At 42.9% G+C, this 17,994-nt stretch overlaps 1 protein-coding gene across 1 annotated transcript in view; it reads right to left on the reverse strand.

Annotated features, from left to right (window-relative positions):
* Positions 1-17,994, reverse strand: part of rftn1b (raftlin, lipid raft linker 1b) — a 142,512-nt gene that overhangs the window by 32,807 nt on the left and 91,711 nt on the right. Inside the window, exon 6 of the mRNA XM_080471775.1 lies at positions 12,360-12,563. Within this exon, the coding sequence (XP_080327901.1) occupies positions 12,360-12,563 (204 nt within the window). The remainder of the gene's footprint in view (positions 1-12,359; positions 12,564-17,994) is intronic.

The raw sequence follows: 17,994 nt of genomic DNA on the forward strand, positions 1-17,994 counted from the left end.
ATCCTCTCGAAAGCATCTATGTGGGTTCATTTCTTAAAAAACAACATTTTTATAGACTTCCTTTCATTTGACGTTTTAACTTTTTATGTGTCATTTATTTATTCTAACTCAAAATGATGCCCGATTTATTTCATATATGTTTTCTCTTTTTAGCCACTTTGGCCTTTGGTGTTTTGCCCACTGGAATTTTTTTGTCTATTACTTTATCGAGTCCATGTTCCATAAAGTTGTAATTATCATTATTATATTGCATTTCTATTGCTCGACGTCTCTCAGAAAAGCTCCGCCTCTTGAATGAACCGGATCACGTGACCTAAATACGTGGGACATGTGCAATAACTTCCATTTATTCTCTGCTATAACTTATTTCTATTTATTTTTGCTCATGCACAGCATTTCTGCACCAGTATTTTAGAACTTATTACCTCAAGAAGGTTAGAAAATCATCTGAGCTTATGTGTCCGTTAACAAGATTTCTCAAGAACGAATGAGCGGAACGTCAAAGGAAGAACCCAATACATTTCGGTGGTGATCCAGATCAAAATAATTGTTGTAATAGAACATTTTCATTTTTGCAATGTAATGTCTGATCCTTGTCCATGTCGTGTTTTCAGGCTTTCACTGGAGCGACAGGAGCGCGAGCCTCCTGCGATCTACTGCTTCTACAGTTGGTGTTATTTGTAATTTGTCACTCATTTTGCAGAACGCAGTGAATTAGAAGATGTGGGATGCTACAGCGGATAATTAGGATGTTTGTTTTCTCCAAATAATGACTTTTAAATCTGCAGTGTAGTTCCTGTATTTACCTTTCAGATAAAACACTTTCAGGAGAGATTCAGATCCTCTGAACACAGAAATGTTGGGGATGACGAATTCTTCCCGCCGTGGAGAGGATTTATCCTCCACCCACCGGGGAAATGACATGCAGGACCACAGGTAAATTACACACACACCTTTTCTACATGATTTCAACACGGTCACAGAATATATTTATTTCACTAAAGCTTACATGGGAGGAAAGAAAAAAAAAAAAGAATCCCTTCAGTAAACACAGCAGGGAGTTTGCATCAGTTACATTTGTGAGTCATCATTAGCATCGTCAGACGCTCACGGACTTGTGTATGACAAAGGGATTATCCCCTCGACTCCGCAGATTCCCGGTAAATAAATGTCACTCAGTTCTGTTTCTGGTGCAAATCCCGTTCGATCGTCGACACATCTGTGTGATTGTGCCGGTTTTCTCATGTTTACTCTTTGTTTTTCGTCGTTTTCTTTAATGTCTCTTAACACACAAGAAGCCAGTTTGACCTCCTGGTCGGGATTTTTCATCCAGTTCTCGTCTGATTGCTCTGTACACATGTAATCAGATTACCTCTGTGTCTGTTGGTCCAACTTCGGCTAGTTCAATTGGAGTTGAGACCATATCAAGCATACCAACAATCACATCCTACATGATGGATTAGCTGTGGTAAATCTGGAGATCGGTGCCGTTCGTGTCGGATTTTGAGAAATTGTGAAAAATGTCCAGATGAATCACACTTACGTACACTTCGCATATATACAGAAGCACTGTTGTGTTTTCCTTCTTTTCTTTGGTGAAGCGTCTCTTTACACAGAGAGCGCAGCGCAAAGAAGGAAAAGAATAAAACTCTGAAGCCGCATCGGATCATATCCATGTGTAACATTAGAGAGGCAAAGAAATCAATGGAATGTCGACACAATATACCAAAATTATGTGATTGAAATGTTAAATGGTATATTGTAATTTCTGGACTATTGAGTGCACCTGAATATAAGCCGCACCCACCAAATTTAAAATGAGAAAAAAGAGAAAAGTCGGAGTTACGTGATGCACCTGAACGCATCATCCATGTATCAGTGACATGAAGCTTGTTAACCGTAAAAATCCATAAATGAGCCGCGTCATTGTTTAAGCCGCAGGGTTGAAAGTGTGTAAAGCAAAGTAGCGGCTTATAGTCCGGAAATTCCAGTACATTATATCCACACTATAAGATCACATGATATGTAGACGATACAGGACAGTATGAGATCATATACACACACAATAAGGGATGATGGGTAGAAAATATACACAAACAATATGAGAAAAATATAATAGAGGATGAACTATGTCTCCAAATCCCCTCAACATGCCACCCATGTTGACCTGAAGTGGGCTGGTAAAAACACAGAAGTGCACGGATTGTATGCAAACACGTGCAAAAACCAGAGGAGCAGCCCCCCCTCCAGTATTAAGCTTTTCCTTCCCTGAATTCATTTCACAGTTACAAAGAGGAAAAAAAAAATATGTATTCATGTTCCCTGTACCTCTCTCTCTCTCTCTCTCTCTCTCTCTCTCTCTCTCTCTCTCTCTCTCTCTCTCTCTCTCTCTCTCTCTCTCTCTCTCTCTCTCTCTCTCTCTCTCTCTCTCTCTCTCTCTCTCTCTCTCATTTCTTTCTCCTTTCTCTCTTTTTATTCCTCTATTGCCTTTGTCCAAATTTAGAAACCACTGAGGGCTGACTGTCATGCATATGAATGGCTCAACGTCTCACAAGTCCTCATTGTGCAGATAGCTTAAGCTGTACGAGTAACAAAGGCAAACTCCTCGTCAACACCATCACTGCCGATTCCACGGTAAACAAACTCAACGCCACACTTATGCTGTGTGAATCTGTGCGTCACGATCCACATGTGAAAACACTGTGTGTCAGCCTCTGTGTGTGTTTGTGTGTGTGTGTGTGCGTGTGTGTGTGTGTGTGTGTGTGTTCCAGTTACCAGGCAGCTCTGCACTGGGGATGAATGTTTAATACTTATCTTATGAAGCCTGTGAGCAGCTTAGGATCTGTAGATTCAATATCGCTATAATATCCGACCCCGTGGCTCAGGCGAGGACTTCGCCAGACACCAGACAGGATGTTCAGCGTCTGAGCCTGTCCTCACACACACACACACACACACACACACACACACACACACACACACACACACATTCTCATGCAAACAATGCCCCTTAATGCGCTCTCATCCAGCCTCACCATGGAAACCCGTCCTCAGAAGGAGCGCGGGGACACGGTGTGTTTTTCTCTGTAAGTGTTCTTCCCCCCCGAGGGCCGAGCCGAACCGCCGTAACAGACGACGGCAGTAACAGACAATTATTGACATGAAGTCCACAAACTGCAGTTTTAACAACCACTGGATTAAAATAGACACTGATCAGACATCAAGGTGATATGTTCAAACACCGAAAACGTAGGGGAGGTAGGGGAGTCAAAGAGGCTCCAATTCGGCCAAACCGCCAAGAAAAATGTGGAAAGGTCAGAGAAAATAAATATAAAAAAAAAAGAAAATAAAATTCTTCAGAGTGGCGACACAATACTGAGACCCGAGCTGAGATATCGGTGACGCTACCATGAAAGCTAACAAACTAGCATTCGCCTCAAAGTCATGCTGTCAGGGTGAGGTTGTAAAAACACCCACAATGCAAAACGAAAATGTAAAACGATGCGTTTTCCCTCGTAACTTTGTGGTGTGGCGGCGGCGTGAGTCGTCCTTCATGACGTGTGACGTCACTCGTGGTGCATTAACATGCGATTTAGCACGTTTATGTGGGATCGTAGTAAATCAGGTCGTCTGTGAGGGAGTGTCGGAGATTTTCCGGGGTCTTACCTACTCCGAGGCTGTCGACATTCATGTTGGACTTTAGAGGCTTTAGAGACCTGGAAAACTGCACATTGAGCTTTTAATTTTTTTTGAAGACTCCTGGAAGTGTCCATGAGTGTTTAGTTTTTTTTTACTGGAAGGTTTGGAAAGTCAAAACAGAAAAAAACCATTGTCCAGATCTCCTTCAAGACGAATCGGGGACAAGAAACTGCCTAAAACACATTTCTGATTTTATTCTTAATGACAAACCCAATTTGTAGGAGAATTAAGAAATGACAGGACTTAATAAGGTTAATGATAAACCTTTATTGGCTACTTTCTGGGGCATTGGAAGGATCTGTGACGGCTGCTGGACCGGCTCATCATGTGACAGAAAAAAAAAAAAAATAGTTCAATGCTTTCAGGAAGTTAAACTTTTTTAAAGAGGAAAATAACGTCTGCTCTGTGTTTTCATTACCAGATCTTTCTGGAATAAGTTATGAAATAACTTTTTCACATTTTTCACACAGGCTCATCCCGATGGCGTTTTATTGTTGTATTATGTTGACATATTACCTGTCAGCACTGTGTGGGTCAGTCTAATGGCTGAATCACTCATTAATTCAGACGAAAGCAGAAACAGCATCTATCAAATTATTGTTTTTTTTGGTTTTTTCTGTCCTTCAGTTTTGTAACTTGTCTGTGATGAGGAATCTGATCAAATGACGCGAACGGGAAGAGCTGAGGGGAGCAGCCGAGAAATTGTCATGTTTGCTGGATGTGATGCCTTTAAGACAAACAAGCCAACGAAAATAAGAAGTTTGAATTGCAGTTGATGAGTGTGTAAGGTTCCCTGAATCCGGGTCTACGGTGGCCCAGAAGGGTCAACAACACCGCGAAAGCCGGAAAACTGTAAAAAGCCAAACGGGAGAAGATGAAAACTCCACACAGAAATCATCTGAACCCACGATCTTCTCACTGTGAGGCAGGAGCGCTAACCACTGGTCCACCGTGCAGCCTCATGTAGAAATATTACACCAGAAATTCAAAATGCCTGTATTCAATGAGAAACTATCGTAACTCTTCCATAACCAAAACCAAAAGTTTATAGTCATTTCTTTCAAGAACAACACCATGAAATTAAACTGGTGATTTAGACCTGGTTTATAGGAGAACAAGCTGCTGGAAACTTATTGATTTGTTTATTAGAATGTGGAGTTGGACGTGGTGAGGAACTACACATAAAAGCTTAATGGCAAATAATCTGAATTCTGAACATTTCTGAGGTGATCGGTTACAAATTTAAAGTTCCAAGGAGAATATCTTATGGTAAAGTCCTCAAATAAAAGTCGTTGGAAGTCAGTTGAGGAAATTCTTCTGATCAGAATAACGATAGGATCTCTGCTGAAGGCTGAGCAGTAAAAACGGTAGAGCGCAGACCTTCGCCAACGGAGTTAGCTCACATCGACGCTAACTAGGTAGCTCAGGTGAGTGAAACGCTGAGCAGGGAGCGTCTCCGTGGCAACAGACGCTGATCTCCTTTGATATCCTCCATGAGCTTCCTCTCCCGTGCCCTTTGCATGGGACTTTTTTTTTTTGTTGTTGCAGTTTTTAGGGATTTATTCAGAAACAATTTGCCGTTAACGTCCCAAAATGTTATCGATTTGTTCTTGGATAATGACAAACCATCCCTGAAGTTTTTGTGAAAATTTGATAAAATACATACATACATACAGGACATACATTCAAACCAATAAATAAACCAATAAATAAATAAACTCGACAAAAAAAACACTTCTCGGCCAACTTGGTTGGACGCCCAGCTTTTGTTGGCGAAGGTAATAATAAACAATGCAAACACCAATAGAGGCAGCAAGTCAAATTGCACGTTGTCCATTCATAAGTTACTTCAAAATGCAATATTGATTACAAGACTCATGAAGAGTCGATCAGCTTTGTGTTTTTATTTGCTTGCCACAGGCTCTCATGGCTTTGCAGTGTAAGTACTGAAAGGATTCGAAGGCACCATGTTGACGTTACGTTACACTAATCTGTCCCCCCCCCACACCCCCGTTCACAAACTGTCCAGCAGATAGCAGTGAGAGTCTTACAAACCAAACATTGGTGAAATACTCACACAGGATTATTAACCACGCAAAGGCAAAGATTTAAGGCACGGCTGTAGTAATAATCACACACCTCACAGTGCCGTCCCCACTAGTAAACAAAAGCAAGTAGTTCCTTGATGTGATAAAATGTGCAGCGATACTAGGCATGGTTCCAGTCGTGTGGATCGTTTGTTTGGGACTGAGGGGAAAGAAAATGTAATAGCTACACTGTGTTTTTAAGCTCTTAAGCCTCAGGCAATTTTTTTTAAAAATCTACCCATGAATTTATAGTGAATAGTAGCTGTAAACATGCAAGGGGAAAAAATAAGCAACCTTGGGCTCCATAAATAACAGCTGCGAGGGAGAATTTGGAAATAAAATCAGTCTCTTTATTCCGATCACCAGGCGAGAATACGTTTTGAAAAACTGCGGGATAAAAAACAAAAATTGACTTTTTGTTCCACCTAACCGAAGCTGTGAATTAGAAAGTAAATAACAAAGAGTCTGTCAACCCTGACAGCAGCGGACCTGCTTTAAAAATGGCTGCAACAAATTTAATACAACAGGCGTGAGGCACGGCAAACGCAGCATACATTTTAATCAAGGTAGTTTGAGGCAGCGAGCCCAACTCAATGAGTCGCAGTGACAAACCGCGGAGAACAAACGCTGGATGCATTTTTATAACAAGTCGACCTCCGGGACACGTGTCAACGCTCAGACATACGTATCTGGTCCTGGTGGCTGGAGCCGCCATGACAGTTCATCCTTGACAAGTCGGCGACACAGGAACAGATAACGAAGCACAAATTCACACCTTCGGCCAAACAAGGACTGATTTATTAATATCCTGTATGAAGGACGTTAAACTACGTGATCATGCAAATAGATTGCAAGAGAGTTGGAGTCGATCAAGAGAAGATGAGATCATGAGGGACATCACGTAACAACAGGAATATTAAAGTCGGGGTTTAGGCCTCGTCCAGACGAGCCAAAACAAATTTCTTTCTTAAAAAGTTTCCGGTCCACATAAACTACTCAAAACGAGGTAGTACAAATCCCAGGTCTATAGGTGGCGCTGTCACTCCGTCACAGAAATACAGCAAAAATGGAGAAGAAGGCACGGAGTGTGCCAAAACGGAGAGATCGACAAAACTGACATCTCGCCTTATTAAAGCAAATCGGTGGCTTCTGCAGCTCGATCTGGAGCTGGTCGTCCTCCATGTTGTCGATAAGTGACGTTGCGGAGAGGGAGGCGGGGTCATAGGTCGAGAGGTGGAGTACCATGCGGTCACGTGAAACGACGTTGTCGTGTGGACAGGGTCTCAGTGTAGTTTAGGCCACGACAACGTTTCAGGTAAAAGCGCAGTTTTTGCATTTTTGTTTCAGAAAGGTTTTGCGTTGGCACGGCAACGCTCTGAAAATGATGTCCGTTTACACGGCAACAGCAGAAACACTGAAAATGATGTAGTTAAAATGCCAGGCCATGAGTTGGCGCCGTGGATCAGCTTTGTAATTAAAACAATTTTGTGAACTCTGATTAATATTATACAACCTCTAAACCGCAGACGTTACTGTCACATGACACCACGTAGTACTTGTCACGTTGTATCGGGGATGTGCAACAAGTACGAGTACCTCATGCGGCATCGGACCCGATACTGGTATCAGTATTGGTGCATCCCTAATAAGTAACCTTACAGTTCTTGAGAAAAATCTGTGTCATTTGTGTCATTTTTCACTCGAATGCTATAAGCTGGTGAGTTTTGACTGGTGAGCCCACATGTTTGACACTCCCGGTAACTTGTTTGGTAATTACTGACCTTCGTCTAAGCCCCGCCCTCCTTAGTTACTGTTGCTACCTCGGACAAGCCATCGTTTTAAGTTTTTTGCAACTTAAATGACTCAAATATCCCAGAAAACAATAATAATAAGTGTCGCCAGCTCAAATGTCTGTCTTTTCCAGGCAGTTGGAAGTTGATTGCCGTTGGTTCATTATGCGATCGGGGGCGGGGCTTAACCAACAGTCATTTAGTGCCTCTAAAATGCCCACAGGATGTTTCACTTGTTTATCTTCGTCAATGATGATGAAAACGTCTGAAATTTAAACCTTCTGCAGGCCTCAGGTGCAGCAGAGGTTCAACGGGATCATTTGTAGACTTTCGCTCGTGAATCAATGATGCTGGATAGAAAAGTGAAGATATTACAATTCCTCTCCAGGGCAACATGGACATCTACACCGAATTTCATGACTGCCCATCCAGATGAGACATTTCAGCAAATAACCCCCCCACCCCCCCCACACAAATGTCAATCTCATGCCGGCCCTGGAGGAAGTCTGAGCATCGCGGCGGCCATCAGGATTCAAACAGACACGGAGATAATGAAAAGCAGTCGAGCTCAGCAACACACCCCGTGGTTTTCGTAATAAATAGTGTAAAAGCTTCGCCAGCACAACAGGATGAAAGCAGAGAAACAGGGCAGAGGGTCACCCTCGGAAAGAAAGAGCCACAATCACACTCATTAGACGCCACATGTATCCGTCAGCACATGACGAACTGGCGTCTCCAAACAAGGCCGTTACTGTCGCCGCCGCCTTCCATCCCGGCTCACGTCTGTCAGTCCGCATCCTTTACTGTGCCGCGCCGCTGTCAAACATGCCCTTGATGTTTATGGGGTTGAGATGGTCTCCTGCATCGTGTCGAGTGTCTCATCGCGAATTCAGAGAGCCGTCTCAAAGCAGCCGCTAAATATGGAGTCGGCGAGGAATGGAGAGCGATTCTGAGGCCCTGAGCCGCGCCGCTGTTTGATGTAATTAGCTGCTAACAACAAACGCGGAGCCGCTTTGATGTGGCGCTGCCAGCTGCTCTCAAGAGAACACCGAATCCCCCCAAAAAGTGCAGCATTCACCTCTGTAAAGTTGTCTGTTTTCTAAAGCGGCGTGAGCTGCAAGCTGGAATCAGTCCCGTCAAAGTGGGAGAAGGCAGAAAGTGTCACTCTGTAGCTGATTCGCTTTCCATCATTTCTTTTTTTTTGCTCTTCAAGTGACACGTATCTTTAGCGGCGCATGAAAAATGCAAAATATGTTAGAGGACCTTAATAGGCTTTAAAAAAAAAGAAAAATTGGAATCATAATAATACACTTCATTACTCCATTCTCGGGACATAAAATATGCAAGGAGGCACTAATTTGTTATCAGGTTAATTATCTGTGTTTCAGAGTTGCTGAGGCGTTCACTTTCCCAGATTAATGAATTATGACTCTTATTTACTCTGGCTGGCTTATTTCTCCAGTGTCAGAGCAAAGCCGGCGGGGTCTGACGGAAGAGGAAAACCCGAACAAGAAACAGCTTCACCAGCCTCTGAAGCGTCCCCAACAAATGACTAATCATTATGTCAGATCGCTGATGAAACCCCCCCGTTCTCCTCCACCCGCCCCACAAACATGCAAAAGTCTCCATTTCCAGTAGAAGCACCGGTTTCTTGAGGCGTAGACGATGGATCCCACCAATCACGACGGGATTTAGATGTTTTTTGGGGTAAATCTGGTCGATCCTTCAAAGCCACGATCCAGCCCCAATATAGTCGATGAAATCCACCCATCCATCCATCCATCCATCCACCCATCCATCCATCCATCCATCCATCCATCCATCCACCCATCCATCCATCCATCCATCCATCCATCCATCCATCCATCCATCCATCCATCCATCCATCCATCCATCCATATTGATCTCCATAATTTAAGTGTGCCTTTGTGTAGATGGAGCTTCGTCATTTATTTCAACACTCTATTTATGAAAAGGAATATTTAAAAGCAAGACGCTGCGCAATGTGTGTTTGAAAGAATATCTGAATATAGAAAATGGCAAAATGAGTGAATAGACAACATTACATGCAGTTTGTTTTTTTGCCCAGGCAAAAGCTGACCTACTAAAAATGGGCTAACGACCCACTTTTTGGTTTTGTAGCCCACCAGTTGAGAATCAGTGCTTTAACCATTTAAAGGGCACCTATTAAAACAGTGGATTTTATGAAGGGTATATGCTCTCTGAGACTTGTTAAAAAAGAAAATCTGCATTGTTTGCCATTTGCTTCTAATAAAATCTCTGACAGAAGCGAAAACTGGAGCAAAGTATATTTTATGATTTTATGGCATAAAAAAATGTATACAATGGTCTAAATTTCTCACTGAGTGAAGGCGAGTGTGTGTGGTTGCCTGTCTCTCTGTGTTTGTCCTATGATGGACTGGTCCAGGGTGAATCCTGCCCTCGTCCATAGTTCGCTGGGATTGGCTCCAGCGCCATGCACAGGATTAGGCTGTATAGAAAATGGATGGAAGGATTTCCCACTGTAATTTGGACAATGTGTCACTCAGTACTCCTGTCCTACATTTTAATGTGCACACAAGTAAACATGCCCCCAGTGTGTCGACCTTCACTCGTTTTATTCACACCGTGATCAGAGACGGCGTCTCATTATTCATCTCTTATCAGATTGTTTTGAATAACACCATCAGTCAGGTGACTTTGTGCATTTAGTGCGCGTGAAAAGTGAGAAATTTGAGAGTTTTAAGTAAGAAGTGTCTTTTTTTTTTTTTTTTTTACATTATTTACACAAATCTTTAAAATCTCCCGCATCTTTGTGTCCAAGTGTTCGTGGGACCGACACCGAACCTGTAATTGTTCCCAATAGTGTGTGAGCACCTTGCACGGCAGCTGTCACCATTTCTGTATGTGTGAATAGGCTTATAGGCTATGTGAACGCACACTGAGACCTCTTAAGCTGTAAAATGAGGCTTGATAAACCATCCTTATATTGCATTTGAGGAGTAAATAACCCTGATTATCTCTTTATCATGGCGCCTGCTAGTGGGAGCAGCACGTTTGATAGAGATCGAACACTTTGTCCACAAATTGACGTCTTAGAGGTTCGGCTAATGGGCAAACTGAAGGACACGAGCAAGTTTGACAACGACTGGCAGAGGGTGCAGGTGGGAAGTGAAATCCGGCCTGAGCGGGCCGACCGTCCAGAAGAGCTTCTGTTGCTCAAACTGCAGCAGAAGTTATTACTCAGCCTGATGAAGACGAGTCAAACTGGGGAGAAAATGGGGCGGGACCGACACTCGATTAAACCGGTGGTTATAATATTATGTCTCATCAATGCGTGTGACACTTCCATTAGTCGGCACTGAACCACTCCCCCACCCAGTAACGAGGAGCTCCATCAGAGTAATTTGCAAGTATTTCCCAAATAAGAAGTTCCGGATTGTTTTTACGATGAAAAATGAATGTCAGCTTATGCATAACTAATAATCCGTCCGCCTGCAACTCATTTCACACCGGTCGAAAAGAACGATCGACCAGATGTTGACATTTTCCCGGTAACGTTGGAGCGTGACAAGGACAATTTCAGTAACAGTTTTTAAAAAAGAAAACATAATAACTATAATACTGTGAGCTTTGAGTAGCCCAGACTTAAAGCAAGACAGTTTTGGATGTTTGAAGGAGTGAAATGTTGTTTTTCACTGAAAAGGGATGTGCAGTGTGACATTAACTCAAAATATTAAGCTGCAATTCAGAGGCTGCATCCTCCAAAGGACTTCGGTTGTGGTCTGTAGATTAAAGCAGACGACATGAACCTGTCCAAGGCGTGTTTTTTTATCCTCATGGTCGCTTTGTGAAGAGGAGTACCGGTTGCCTAGCAACCATGACGTCGGTCCCGTAACACAGGATTGAACTGAAAGTGTAGCCAGAGGCGATTGTTGTGCTCTTTCCTTTTGGTGACACAGCTGAACTCGGCAGCACCAACATCATGAAACATTTGGATTTATTTGTCATCTGACCGAACAAAAACACTCTGAGACGTTTTCATCATGGAACTTTGGATGCAACGTCCAGAACTGAATTCTGGGTGGAGCTAAACACCCAAATATGCTCCCTTCATGCACATTAATCAGAACGTTTGTGTCAAACTTTCTCCTGTGTCTCTCACCTTGATGTGGTTGTTATTTATTACATCCAGCAGAGGGCAGTGCATGTTATTGGTTTCATGTAGGACGACATTTCTATTTTGAGGAAACAGGTTAAAAACGACAAAAATAACTCTTTTGTAATAATTTGGTCCTGGGGGATAATTCTTTGGGTCATGTTTCAACTTTACTCAAAAAGATATTTATAAACTGTTGACACGAGTCGTCTGAAGCGTCTTTGTCCATTTCTACAGTCTTTACTTGAAGGGATCGTCATTTCTGTTGTTTTCCAGAAACTGTCTTCTTTGTTTGTTTCGCTGGTTGAAACTAAGATAAACTGCTCAACGTTGCCCCTACAGGTCACGTGTAGTATTACATCTGTAAGCTCCCTGGATATTAACAAACTTACCATGAGATGAACGCAGACGACAGACAGAATACTTCGTCTGCGTATTTTGTCTTTGGGCCTTTAGAAAATACACCAGGCAGGAATGTTAAGGTTTTTTTTTCTTCACCACTATGAATGCTGGGATATGTGAGGTTGTGGAGGATACACATGTCAAATTACGACAAACTTATCCTGAGATTAAACCTTCCAATGACGCAGCCTGTGAACCGGGAACAGAGTCAGGCCTGCTTACCGTTGACGTTCCCCAGGTGGAAGTATCCGTCGACCAGCGAGGCTCCGTTGTTGAAGTGCTGGGTCATGTGATCCAGCCAGTTGGCCTCCACTCCTTTGACCCCCTCGTCACAGTTCTGAACCCGCAGAGGCACCTTGACGGTGTAGTACTTGACCTGGCCATCCCGGACTGTGGGGTGGTTGTAGAGCGCCAGCAGCTCCACCCCTGTTAAAGCAGCCACACAGACGCAGGTCACCCATCAGCCGCCAGCAGAGGCTGTGACGACACAGACGTGGATGTAAATCCACAAGTTTTATTGCATGCTTATTGCTTCTGCTGTTAACTGGCCATGATCCAAAATGTTACTTGGCGCTGGAAGGTGGACTTTCCCTCCGCAGCTGCCAGAAGTGATAGAAAATTGCCAAGTAATAAGTTGGCTGAGAGACTCAGCAGGAAACTGTAAAAGACAGCGTTAATGCTGCTGCAGGAAAATATCTTTATCATGTGGTGCCTCGGAATTTGTAATTATATAATTTAATAGTTTTTTTTATAGTAGTATTGCATTTCAATTGTTCCAATTATATTTGCTTATACAATATATTTCAAATGTTATCCATTCTTAATAGTTTTTGAGGTTTTGTTTCATTTCATGTATGTATTTCTTTTGTGTGTATGTATGTATGTATGTTCTTGCGTGTTAGATAACGCCAAAGGATTTGAAGCATAACCTGATATCATGTAAGCCCCCATTACATCCTTTGTAACAGCCTTTAGTTGAGTGTGTAACATTTCCAGTATATATGTGTCGACGGAGTGAAGCAGTATCACCTGAAAAACACATTCAGTTATATTTTATTGTCTGAAAAGTCATATTCAAGATGATTCAAGGATAAATAAAATGAAAGCATTGTGACGGTCCTTATGGGGCGGCTTTGGAAGAGCATGTCTGACATGTTCCACCGCTGAGAACAACGTGGTGAAAATCAGTTGGAAGAACATTTTATATCCGTCGAGTTAAGAAACCGACGGAACCCCGCCAGCGTGTGGACGCTCGGCGAGCTTCTCGGGGCCAAGACGAGTTGGCCACGGCGTTATCTTCATTAGCCATCAAACGCAACTAGCTTGTGTGCTTTCCAGTCAGTTTTATATTCTCCTCTGAAAAAAATGTACCGCTGTGAGGAAACGACATCTCTCCTTTTACAGCTACGCAACATCAAATAAACAGCTCGGGAAAGCGCACCGTTAGTCCTTGTAGGGGGAAAAAAAAAAAGGAAATAACAACTCAGGGAAATGATCTCAAAGCAGTGCTGAACAGATGAAATAAGACTGTTTTGTAAATGTAAAGACGTTTTGATGAGTTCTGTTGGATAAAGTGGAATAGAAGAGTGAATGGATGAAAAATGTGATGAATGAAGCTTCTACCTGGCAGGTGGAAATTACAGTAACACGGGATTAGGTTAAAAGGTCCCATATTATACAGTTTATCAAGTTTCACGTTGGTCCTGGATTTCAGTCTAAAAGTCCCTCTGGTGGCTCTACTGAGAACAGGCTGTTTCTGTACCTTTAAATGCTAATGAGCCACTGTCCACGTCTACTCTATGTGTGTTTTCCGGGAGGGGAGGGAAGAGCTCATCTACATGTGGCAGGGTCAAACTGAGTATCCAATACCAGAGGGAGTGGATATTTCCCCAGGTGATGTCATGAAGGGAAAATTTCTGAATTGCCGGTAAGAGCTAAAAAGTGGAGCAACAAGTGAGGGAGACGACAGACTTTCTTCACTTCTATAGACTCATAAGCAGGGGACACATATTATTGTGAAAAAAAACAAACAACATTATTAAGTTAATTTTGCATAACATAGGACCTTTCAGATGTCCTCAGCTGGACTCAGAATTAGACCGGAAAGTTTTCCCCCCTTAATTCGAATCCAAAAAACGCCACGACTGCACCGACGCCACGACGCCACGAGAAATCCTCCGACTCCTTTTTGATGTTCCCCCAAAACGGTGACGCAACGCCGCTGATGCAGAACTTAAATGGGAGCGTTTCATTGTAACCGAGTTAATTCTTGGTATAACCTTGAATAATGCATTAAAAGCTTCGCAGCTAGCTGTTGTTTACATCAAGCGGAGATATGCATAATGCAGCGCGGCCTCTGGAGGGGAGGAAAACCGGCTTGGAACTGTGCCCAGAGTACGTATGTCACCGCCGCTCGCTCATATCGCAATAAATCAAAGCAGGAAAGAGTTTTATTTGTTGTGATGGGAGAGTGAGTGAAATATTTGCTCTGCTTAGCCTTGGAAAAAAAAACAAAAAAACAACAACACTTAATGCGAGATGTGTGTTTGAATGGGGCGCAAAAACAATTCCAATGGTTTTTTTGTTCAAATTTTTTATTTTCCCCTTTTTTCTTTTCCAATGCAAATGTCAGACTGTCATTTCCCAAGTGAACCAGATGGACGAGCAGAATGTGCAGCAGGGCCACCCACCCGTCCGCCCACACACACACACACACACGCACACACACGCACACACACGCACACACACGCACACACACGCACACACACACACACACACGCGCACACACACGCACGCGGTGGCGTTGCTGGCGGAGTCGTGGCTCAGTCCCTGCGGTTCCTGCGTCCGTCCATCCGTCCGACAGACACCCGGGAAAGAATGAATCATTTATAACCATTTCATGTCTGGCTCGTCTGACTGATGTGACAGCTGGCCACCAAATTCTCTAAATCTTGTCATTTGTCACTCTTGAGAAAAGTCAAATCAGACACACACACACACACACACACACACACACACACGGTCGTCATCTCCTTTTCATGTTGCAGCGAGGACAATATGGATGCTCATTTAACGTGACTCCGACTTGCCAGTGATCCTGTAGCGAGCTGCATCTTCTTAGCTGCGCTACAGTTTCTGTGCAAAACGGTCAAAAGTCTTTTGTGTAAAAACACGACTTGTTGCATAACTATCTTGTGTTGGGAATAATATTTCATGAATTAACAGCTTACAGGAGTGTCTTGCTCGGGACCAAATGAGCTGCCGTCTCTCTGTAATGCTAATCCAGCCCATTGTTAGCGTTAGCTTGAACCAACGCTACATGATTGTATCTCAATGCCACGATAAACATCAGAAGTGAGACTAAATCATTGTGAACCACTGTGATATTATTATCAGACTGTATTGACAGTATCTGTGACACATTAGAGTAGAAACAAAAATGGCGTCACGGCTAATTGAAGCCCCGTTTATACCTCAATACATGTACTCGCCATGTTTAATGTTTAAACAAAAAGCGCCAACTCATGGCCCGGCATGCTAACTAAGTAATTTCTAAAACTTTGCCGTGTAAATGCGAAACTTTTCTGGAACAAAAAAGCAAAAAAAATTATTTCATTGGTACAAAGTAATATGGGTACAGCTATTGAGGTTTTAGTAGTTTTATTATCTCTTGTTACAAACTGTTGAAGAGTCGCTAACCTGGTCAATGAAGCCACTATTAGCATTAGCACTATAGAGCATCTTCCTCCACTAACATCAAGATTATAGAGCATCTTCCTCCACTAACATCCACAATATAGAGCATCTTCCTCCACTAACATCAAGATTATAGAGCATCTTCCTCCTCTACCATCCAGATTATAGAGCATTCTTGTCCTCTAACATACACATTATAGAGCATCTTCCTCCACTAACATCCAGCATATTGAGTAAATACAGACCTTTTACATTAGCTGATACTTTTTTTTTAAGTATTAGTGACTAAAACCTTGTACTATCTGTTAATAGCAGTTTTTTCTCCGACTCCAAAATGTTTTGTATCGCAGTATTAAACTCATGTAACTACACCGTATTGAGATAATTGACAGCCTGATGTTGAATTACAGGCGGCAGAAAAAAACCCGCCTCTGATTATCAGCTGTTTTCTGTGTAATTGCGGTTGTTTTCCATGCATTATCTTTCATTACAGTCTAACTGTGCCACGATTATGACACCGATGCGACTGTAATTCAGGCGAAGAGGTGAGGTGGGCGATTTCAGCTCTTTTCAGCAGTTTTCACCACTTCACAGGAATCACACACAGTTTAGAAAGAAACATCAAAATATAGGGCAGGAGCTTAAGTTAGTCTTTTGATATCCATCACACACGCCTCTGAGGAAAAAAATAAATTAATTAAAGAGCTGCAGCCTTGCATTTATCTGACAGCCTTGAGTGATTCAGAAATAGAACTGGTGGAGGTTTGTCTTTCAACATGCGGAGAAATGCGTAGCAATGCATTCAAATCCACCCAGCCAAGGTAAATGCTAAATGTGCATAACTTATATCATGGCACATTTTTATACCACTTCTGCAATCTCAGAGCAGATTTTAGCTGCCACGTAAGCTACAGCTCTGTGCCTTGCTCAAGGACACATGGACGCAGATGATGGAGGTTAAACTGCAAGTCATCGGCTCATCGGACACGTTCTGCCAGTAAACCTTTCACCATGTCAGTCACGGTGTTGCTATTATTAGTCGATCACCTGCAAAACACAACGCAGGCCGAGAGCGCCATCTATTTGCGTGAGCGTGAAATTTAGCAAACTTTAAATCAATCCGCTTGAGCGTCGAGGCGACGGTGCCAACTCCATTATGCGGCCCATTGAATTTAAACGATCAGTCAATTGCTTTGCAATATGCTGCTTCTGTTTGGCTGCGGCGCGTCAGAAATGGCAGAAAACGTTGAACACGGTTGATTTTTCCAGCTGCTGTACGGATGTCAGTGGTCAAACTGTACCCAAGTGTTCTGGACAGGCTTGATTATACGTCCATGTTTATTCAACTTGGGGTTGCTGAGCTCAGCGGACAACGGCCAAATTACTCAACAACCATGTCTTTGGATTCCACCAATCTGGAATACCTCAAGAGAACCATTGGGAGAACCTGCAAACCTGACATAGGATTGATGTGGTAAGAATCAGAGGATTAAGAGGAAAAAGGCCAAAACATGCAACATGATTCATTTTTGCCGTTGGAGGGATACAATTGTCAAAGTGGCCAAGTTGCTCGCTCAGCGTTTGTTTTTGCAGTGTTTGCAGTCAGCAGTGTGAAATCAGCATTATGTAGAGCTTTTGTAGCAATGAGGTACGAACCACACATACATCCATCCAACTTCCAAACCCACTTTATACAAATTAGGGTTGCAGGGTTTTGGAAATGTTCCCAGAGAAACGCGCAGTGGCACATTGGGCTAGTTGATCGAACACGTACGTAAAGTGCCTGGAGGAGTCGGGATGCAAAATCACGTTCATTATCTATGTGAAATGCAACTGGGTGCTCGGAGCTGAATCCAGCCAACTTTATGCAGTAAAAGGTGCGAGGAATCTTTTGTAAAACGTATAAGCTAGCTGTAGCCGAACCAAAGCGGGGACAGATTCAGCAGCTGCACAGATTATTTATCATCCCAATAAAAGAGAAAGGGAGAGTCTGAATAGTCCCTCCTATCTCCTTTCCTATCCACTTCTCCTTAACCCCCGAAGCGTTTAAGTTTAAGTTCCATGATAAGGAACGTTGTAATTCCCAATAAGCCGCGGAAAGGAGGCTCAATGCTTCCTTTAGAACCTCCTTTAGCCTAGGAACCACTGATGCTTCCGTTAG

Source organism: Lipophrys pholis, assembly GCF_963383615.2.
Source record: "Lipophrys pholis genome assembly, chromosome: 9".
Taxonomy (NCBI): Eukaryota; Metazoa; Chordata; class Actinopteri; order Blenniiformes; family Blenniidae; genus Lipophrys; species Lipophrys pholis.